Genomic DNA, 8,569 nt, shown 5'->3' with positions numbered 1-8,569 from the left:
CCTGAATTTAAGCAATCATACCAGAAAGATTGTCAGTTCTAACGGGAGGGATTATGTGGGAGAGGGGGAGGAAACAAGTTTGACAATTGAAAAGTAGAGTCCCACTACTGTTCATCTGTACCTAGCTTTGGAGGTAGGGTACTGTGATGGGGAAGAGAGCAAGACTGAAAGTTAAGACTCGTGTTTCTCAGATCACAGACACCAGCTAGAGGAAACTGAAGACAGCTCCCCCTTACTTCCTGGACCTTGGTCCCTCCTTTTCTGAGACGTAATAATCCCTCGGGCCCAAGACTTTGGTTTTGCGCACCGCGGGGCCTTCACTGCGAACTACATCGCCCACAATGCACCACGCGGCGCCCGGCATGCCCAGCGCCGCCTCCGGCCGCCTTTCCTCGGGCCCGCCTACAACTCCCACAAGTCCTCTGGGCCCGGGGCCAGCGCGGCCGGGCGTGGGGCGGCGGGGGCGGCGGCGGCCGCGGCGGCGGCGGCGGCGGCGCGGGAGTTATGGAGGGGGCGGGCTCTGCGGGGAAGTGCGTCAGCGGAGGCGCGGGGAGAGTAGGGTGCTGTGGTCTGAGCTCCGGGGGGAAGCTGGCCGAGCGAGATGGGCGGTGAGTGACGGGGCGGGCGGCGCCGGGCGGGTTGGGCGGGCGGGCGATGGAAGCGGGGCTCGTCTGCTCCCTACGCCCGGGCGGGCGGGCGGGCGGGCGCGGTTCCTCCCCTTCCCCCCCTCCGCAGGGCGCCGCGGGGATCCCCGGGCCCGAGCGGTCAGCTCCGCCAGGGGCCTGGTCGGGTTTCCTGGGGTCCCCAGCGCAGCACGGGGTGACCTCGGCCTGCAAGCTGGTCTGGGGCCGGGCAGCCCACGGGGTGACCCGACTTCTAAGGTCATCGTGGGAGACCTCGGGGTGAAAAGGGATTTTTTTTTTTTTTTAAAGCAGAATACAAACCCCGCTTTTTGAGTTGTCGTCGGTGATTGCAGTTGCCCCGATCTCTCCCGAGCCACTTTTGCCATCTTCCACACTAGGGTTCCCCTCTGGCCGGGGCTGGGGGGGGCGGTCGCCCGCAGACACTTGGCGGGGTTGGACTTAGCGTGGCCCTCCTTGAGTCATTCACCTCGGCCATTTACTACTGCCAGAGCCCGGTCCACGCCTAGGGAGTGTTCCTGTTGTGCCTAACTCAAGAGTTTTCCATCTTGCGAGAAAGGATCATTTAGTTTCTATGGGTATGTGGGCTTAGGAAGAAAGCAAGGACGAGGTTCAGAAGTGTAAGGAACGAGGGGAGTAAGTCGGGGTGGAGAATTTGGCTTAGCTTCAGTGGGTGGTGGGGAGGGATTGCTCTCCGAAGTTATGACGTGACTGTTGTCCTTGCCCGGTGCCTTACACCTCCAACTTCTCCCCAGGTTTAGCATCTGCAACTCTGACACCCCAGTGGCTCCTTACTCCTGCCCTGATTTAGGAAGGCTTCCTATGTCAGAGGCACCTGGGAGAAGCTGATTAACCGTTTTCCTTTTCTTAGATATTTTTCTTATTGGAACCCAGAGCACTGTGTAGAACGTGTGTAAAAATTCACTATGCGTTTTAAAATGTGTGCACAGCCAACACTGCTGACCATGGGCATGTCTGTTGTTTGTATCTGTAATGTGTATGTCCATTTCAGTGTTGTCTGTTTTAGTATGCAGGTGATAGACTAGAGAACAAGACCTCTGTCTCCGTAGCATCCTGGGTATGTGAGCACTCTATATAAGTACTTTCATGAGAATGAGTTTTGTTTTCAACTTAAGAACGCTTGCCTTTTTGTTTTCAAAATTCCTTCATGATTACATATTACTTTAAAACAAGGGATGGGAGTGGGGTCAAGGGTGGTTTTGAGATCGTTTGTTTCAAAATAATCTTACTTGCTCTTGACATCTGACTTTCTTCTTCCTGCACCTTTTTCAACAGAGCAGTCTGAGTGCCAGAATGGATAACCGGTTCGCTACAGCCTTTGTCATCGCTTGTGTGCTCAGCCTCATTTCCACCATCTACATGGCAGCCTCGATTGGCACAGACTTCTGGTACGAGTACCGCAGTCCTGTTCAAGAAAATTCGAGCGATTTGAATAAAAGCCCCTGGGAAGATTTCATTAGTGATGAGGCAGATGAGAAGACTTACAATGATGCCCTTTTCCGGTACAACGGCACCCTGGGGTTGTGGAGACGTTGTATCACCATTCCCAAAGGCACCCATTGGTATGCTCCACCAGAACGGACAGGTATTTCTTTATTTCCACGTCTCCTTCCATTACTTACTCATTATTAAGACTGTCCTAGTGATTGCCCAATTATGGGCAAGTAGGTTTGTGTGTTCTCGCCTTCCTCGAAGAAATAACTTACAGGTCTCTTCTTTTCCTACTGTTTTTGCCCCCAAACTTCTGTGTCTCACTCGGGTACATCTTAATATTGATTGGATTGGTGACTTCCTTATCTTGGGAAAGCCATTTTAGTCTTTGTAGTTATTTACTTATTGGAATCCTTTCATTCATCTCACGAGGAAGTAGTTGGGAGCTTTTAAATATTTGGTAGTTGGTGAAGGTAGTGGAAGTCCAGTCCACAGACTGGAATTGGTTATCCGTTTATGAGTTAGCTGCGTTGCAGAGAAACCTATCATTTGGCTCCTATCTTAAAAAATATATTTGACCAGCCCTACATTTGAATCTACCTATGAGACTGTTGTACAATTTTGAGAGAATCTGTAGGCTAAAAACTTTGTATTCTAGAAAAACAAATCTTAGTTTCTCATGTTTATTTTGCAAACATTCTTTAACACCTAAAGACTTTACTTTTCAGATACTATTTATTTATTTATTTTACAAAACAGCTTTACAGTTTGTTTTTGTTTATATTTGCTTTTGTGGTCTCTTAGTGGGGAGGCGTTGTATTCCAACTCAAGAGCAAACTTGAGTTGCCATGCATTCCAGAGGATGGGAGTTCAGTATGAGAAATCAGAGCAGTATGCAAAGGAAGGAGGCAGTGGCATGCACTGCAGTGGCCTGTTCTAGTTAGGAAGACACAGGAGCATGTTCCGGGCTGTGGGAATGATGTATGTGCAGGACACTTGAGGCTTTGTGAAGCTGATTTTACCCTTAGAACCATGGGGGCCAGTGCTATGGGGCGTTGAGCAGAGGAGAAAACTGACCTGTCACCCTGGCTGACATGGTGACGTGGTTCAGAAGGGCGGAAGCTACGGGATTGCTTCGGTGCCCTTTGCAGTTAATGTGCATGAGAGGTGATTGTGATCAGGTTATCATGGTAGCACTGGGCCACAGTTGGACCTGGGATATATTTTGAAGAAAGAACCTTTAGGATCTCCTTTCAGAGTAGTATATATGGCAAGAATGACTCAGAAATTTCTAACCTGAGGAACTGGAATGTGTACTTGTGTCATCCCTTGGAATGGCCTGTAGAGTAAGCTTGGGAGAGAAGATAAACAACAAACAACCAACCTTTCTTCAGTTTTTCTGTGCTTGTCCCTTCTTCCTAGTCTTACATACCTATTCTGCCATTCATGTTACTGCCCCTGTATATATATATTTTTCTCCCTGGTGCCTATATCTTTAGACTGCCTCTGATAGACACCCAGTGGTATCCATTGGCCATGGAGAGAACTGTGTGTCAATCAGGGCCAAAGAGTTTCCTGTGCCTCTGGGAACATCTTTCTACACCGCTTTTTACCTCAAAGGATAATTACTGGAAGAGACTACTGTGATGTGTTTTTAATGACGGTAACAAGCAGTCGCTCTTGTTCCAGAATCATTTGATGAGGCTCCAAAATGCGTCAGCTTCACACTAACTGAGCAGTTCACAGAGAAATTTGTTGACCCTGGAAACCACAATAGTGGAATTGATCTACTTCGGACCTGTGAGTATTTTGCTCTCAGTGCATAGTTAGGAAGAAAAAGAAATATTTTGTATTCTGTTTTTGAATGTGGTATGTTGGTACATCATGTCAGCATGGAGTAAGTTCTCAGATAGTATTCCAGTGGGCTTTGTTCTATAGGGTAACATGTTGACCAAATTTCAGACCCTTTGAAGGTGAAGGAGGCAGCTGGTGGAGTGGAGGCTGGATCTCCAATAGATGTTACTAATGGGTCCATAGCTAAGAGGAAGTGCTGTAGGTTTAAATGATAACCTCCTACAGTGGAAATGAACACTTCATTGCCCAAGTTAATATAAACATAGCTGAAAAGAAAGTGGGCTGTTAGCTAGGTTCAGTGGCTTACACCTGCAACACCAGTACTGGGGAGGCTGAAGTAGGAGGATTGCTGTGAGTTCAAGACCAGCCTGGGGCTGTAGAGTGAGTTCCAGGTTAGCCTGGACTAGAGATCCTGCCTCAAAAAAAAAAAAAAAAAAAAAAAGTTGGCAGTAAATTCAATGAGTCAGTGAGTATCCAGCCTGCCAAGGGTGTTCATCCAGTTCTGGGCCATAGCAACAAGAGTAAACGTCAGAACCAAACAGTATCATGAGCATTCCATTCTGGGTGGCTTGGCTGCCTATGAACCTCGGCTGCCAGCTTCAAATTTGAGCTTCACTCTTTAGGGCCTCAGAGACTTTTCAATTAATATGAGAGGAAAAAATTTATTAGTAGCAGAAGTTGAAGGGTAGGTACTTTGAAACAAAGACTTTTATGAAGTTCTACACAATAAAACCAACACCAAAAGAATTTGATAGTGAAAAGGCTCATTGGTGTTGGCTCTATTCCAGATCCACTATGTTGTGTCCTACAGGACAAGTCATTTGTAATCACCATTCATTTACTTGTTACTGCCTTAGATCATATAAGGACTTTTGATTGTCTCTATAGAAGCACATTATTTTTGCTTCAAATCCTGGTTCTTCACACACCATCTTACTTTGTACAAGTTATTTGTGAGTGTTGGCCCAGTTTCTTTAATTATAAAATAGAAATAATAATAGTGCACAGTATTAATAGTTGTTGGGAGGATTAATTCAAGATGTGTAAAACAAACGTCATGTGGCACTTAGCTTTTAGCAGCTATTGCATGTTGTCGGGCACTGCCAGGCACAGGCTAGAGCCTTCAGGAGAGGGGCCTGAGCTTCCAGGCAGGGCTAAGGACCCCCAGGCTACAGGAGGCCACTCCCTCTCCAAGCTTGGCACACCCGAACTTAGGCTGTGCCCATAGCCCTGTGACCTTTGGCCAGTTGCCTAGGAAACTCCTTATTAGCCTTCACACAGCCCATCCCCCTGAGATCCTAGATCACCTGACCCCTCACCCCTGCCATTGCCTACATGCTAGAATGCATGTCCCCATATGCTAATTAGGCATCAGGAATGAACTTGGTACATCCAATCCCCTTAGGACTCTCCCCTCCTCAGATGCTTATAAACCCATTTCACTGACAGTGAACTGAGAGAGCTGTTCAACTTTCTCCTGGGAGTGTTTCTGTCCTCATGCGCTCAGCTCACCCACCCCGGTTGCCTGGATGCCTTATGGGGGAAGCGCAGCTGGCTCCTGGAGCAAGAATCCAGGAACCCACAACATGTCAGGGGCTCTTTATTTGTTTCACGACAAAGCATCCTTCTGAAAAATGAACTCATTAGGCTAGGAAAGAAATTGCCATTGTAGAAAATTGTTCTGAAATCATGGTAATATTTCTCCTGTTCTTTTTTTCTTTTTAAAACCAGATCTGTGGCGTTGCCAGTTTCTTTTACCTTTTGTTAGTCTAGGTTTGATGTGCTTTGGAGCTTTGATTGGACTCTGTGCCTGTATCTGCCGGAGCCTGTATCCCACCATCGCCACGGGCATTCTCCATCTCCTTGCAGGTGGGTCTGGTCCTAACTTTCAGATTCTTCCTGTCTCCTTCTGGATCAGGGCTGTGCCTGTAGCCATGGACTGGCTCTGCTGAGGGCTGAGGCGTGTTGTTGGAGAAGCTTGTTCCTGTGTACTTTACTGGCCACGTCTTACTCTGTTTTCTGCATTTCTTCTAGGTCTGTGTACACTAGGTTCTGTGAGTTGTTACGTTGCTGGAATTGAACTGCTCCATGAGAAACTAGTGCTGCCTGAGAATGTGTCTGGTGAATTCGGATGGTCCTTCTGCTTAGCGTGTGTCTCCGCCCCCTTACAGTTCATGGCTTCTGCTCTGTTCATCTGGGCTGCGCACACCAACCGGAAAGAGTACACCCTAATGAAGGCCTACCGTGTGGCCTGAAAGGGAAGCTGTCTGCTCTGCAATCGCCATTTTTAACATTTTTTTAGTATGGGTGTTTTTCTTGTTTCCCCAGTTATTTTTAATTTTTGTAGATATGCCATTTTATCTTGAAAATCCATTTTATTTATACATACATCACTATGATATATACTTAATACCACTAAAATTTATGTGGTTTATTCTGAATGACTCCATTTTTCTACCAAGCCAATCTAGGTACAAAGATCAGACAAAGAAATGCATAAAGACTTGACACAATTTTGTGACAGACCATGGGCAGTGGAAAGTTGACCCCATAGCAAGTTCTGGTAATGCCTGCTAAATTTCCAGTAAATGGGCTAACTGTCGGACTGAAAAAACTAATTTCTTTGGGAAGTTTGTTGTCACTGTCTGAACTTCGTGTTGACTTCCTGTTGTAGACAGCCGGTCAGCTTGCAGTGCTAGGATTCTTTTTAGACTTAGGCTTCTTAAAATTGCAAAACTATTTGACATCCTCGTCCTTAATAGATGGTGGGGAACTATGACAACTCTTTATACTGTTTATCTGCAGGGGAAAAAAGTGAAAAATAATGTTTACTTGGAATTTTAGCTTTAATTAATTGCAAATTTCCAGTTCATCGAGACAGGTGGATTAACCTTACATTATAATTTTAAAAAACTCATTGGGAATTCTGGTTAATACCAAATGATCTTGAAGTTTTTCTCCTTCCCCCCTCACACACCAGGCGTACTAAAGGAAGACTTTCTTTTTAACCTAATAATAGGACCACAGAGTGAATTCCCTAAAATTGTTTCTGCTTATGCAGCTAAGTACCTTGTCGTTCCCCTCCCCCACAGCCCCAGAACTGGGGGTACTGCCACAAGATCTATGGCTGCAGCTGTCCACTCACCTCCAACTAGGGTCTTTATTTCTTGTGGTAAAATTATGTGCCTTTCCTTGCCTAAATCCCCTGCTGGTGTGTGTACCAACATTTAATAATGTCTTCTAAAGCAGTCATTTTTTTATAAATACGTCTATAAACATCAAACTTAAAAAATCTTATTTATTTATTCCATTACTCTTATTTATTTATTCCATTAGCATTTGACAGATTAAAAAATGTAACTTAGTAATTTCTTACCATATCTTAAATCTGTCTTTTTTAATAAAATAAAAATGCGAAGAGACTTGTGTAGCCTGCGTAAGTTGATTTAAATCTCTCCACATAACTGGGATGAAGAGCGGGAGTCTGTGGATCTCTGCAGGAAGAGCATTGCTGTACAGGCCTGCCCTTGTACTCTGTACTCGAGTCTTTCTGTCTTCCAGAACATGTGGGAACCCCTTTCCTCATTGGAAAATAAGATAGTGTTATGTTTTGAATCTGAAGCATGATTTTGAACTAGTTTTGTGATCTCTACATAGTACATTTTATGTAGCTAGTTTCCTGTAAAGTCAACTAAGGCTGTGGGTATTTGTGTTTTCCCGTAAAGAAATGACCAATCAACTTCTGTCTAAAAGTCAGCACTAGTTATGTTAAAGCTACTGCGTGTGATATGGTAGTTACTGGGGCTTCCGATTATTTTCTTGCCTGGCACTGGGGATTGAACTCAGGGCCTTTCTTATGCTAAGCAAGTGCTCTACCATTGGGTTTTATCTGAAGCTCCCATTTATTTATTTTTATTTCTTGGCTTTGTGAGACAGATCTCATGTAGGCCAGGCTGGCCTCAAACTCACTAAGTAGCCAAGGCTGCCCTTGTACTTCTGATCTTTCTAGACCTCCCAAGTGGTGGGATTACATGCATGCATAACCATACCTAGTATTTTTATTTTTGAGACAGTCTTACTAAGTTGTCCAGGCTCGCTTGAACCCTCTCTGTAGCCTAGGCTGGCCTGGACTTTTTAAGCATCCTCCCTCCTGAGTAGCTGGGATTGCAGTCCTTCTGTCATTAGCGTAGTCCCAGTCCTAACTCAGATTTCATTGTCTTTCACCAACTTTTGTGGAAGGTGGCAGGAGAAAGGGTGAGTGCACAAACACCACTTGGGAGTGGGGTTTAAGAGTTATTGGAAGAGCAACGTTTGTCTGAGCAGGTTTGACACGCTGTGTTCCTGCCTCTTCGGTTCTCTCCGCCTGTCGGCCTCCGCCAGTCTTAACATGGTGGAGATGAAGTCAGGGTTGGACTTCTGAGCTCCTGCCTCAGGGCAGCGTCTCTGCAGTGAAAGCCCCCGTCCGCCCGGTGCTGCCTGCGCTGACTTGGTGCTTGTTAGCACGCTGCAGAGTCGCGGAGGGCGCGCTCGCCTCAAAAGACTCGTTTTCTCTTAATTGAACTCATTTCATGGGATGTTGCTGATGGCAAGCCATTTTTGACTAAAGTAAATCCTGTTTGTCT

At 45.9% G+C, this 8,569-nt stretch overlaps 1 protein-coding gene across 5 annotated transcripts; it reads left to right on the top strand.

The window, feature by feature from the left end:
- The first annotated feature begins 520 nt into the window (after positions 1-520).
- Cldnd1 (claudin domain containing 1) lies at positions 521-7,369 on the top strand. 5 transcript variants are annotated; one of them, XM_045148283.1, is made up of 6 exons: positions 521-608; positions 1,669-1,719; positions 1,938-2,247; positions 3,783-3,893; positions 5,679-5,816; positions 5,982-7,369. In XM_045148283.1, the coding sequence occupies exons 3-6, from the start codon at positions 1,956-1,958 to the stop codon at positions 6,200-6,202; spliced, it is 762 nt and encodes a 253-aa protein (XP_045004218.1). In that variant the 5' UTR covers positions 521-608; positions 1,669-1,719; positions 1,938-1,955; the 3' UTR covers positions 6,203-7,369. The 5 variants fall into 5 exon arrangements, with proteins under 5 accessions (XP_045004218.1, XP_045004213.1, XP_045004214.1 ...); XM_045148278.1 differs by having other exon boundaries at positions 527-608; positions 1,676-1,719; XM_045148279.1 differs by having other exon boundaries at positions 532-608; positions 1,654-1,719.
- Positions 7,370-8,569: the final 1,200 nt, after the last annotated feature.

Source organism: Jaculus jaculus, chromosome 4 (assembly GCF_020740685.1).
Source record: "Jaculus jaculus isolate mJacJac1 chromosome 4, mJacJac1.mat.Y.cur, whole genome shotgun sequence".
Classification (NCBI taxonomy): domain Eukaryota; kingdom Metazoa; phylum Chordata; class Mammalia; order Rodentia; family Dipodidae; genus Jaculus; species Jaculus jaculus.
This window is presented reverse-complemented; position numbering and strand designations above follow the sequence as displayed.

Excerpts from the sequence above, each read along its gene's own strand:
- Cldnd1 (XM_045148278.1), top strand. Across the intron at positions 2,248-3,782 it reads TGCTCCACCAGAACGGACAG|AATCATTTGATGAGGCTCCA; the intron begins GTATTTCTTTAT and ends CTCTTGTTCCAG. Across the intron at positions 5,817-5,981 it reads CATTCTCCATCTCCTTGCAG|GTCTGTGTACACTAGGTTCT; the intron begins GTGGGTCTGGTC and ends CATTTCTTCTAG.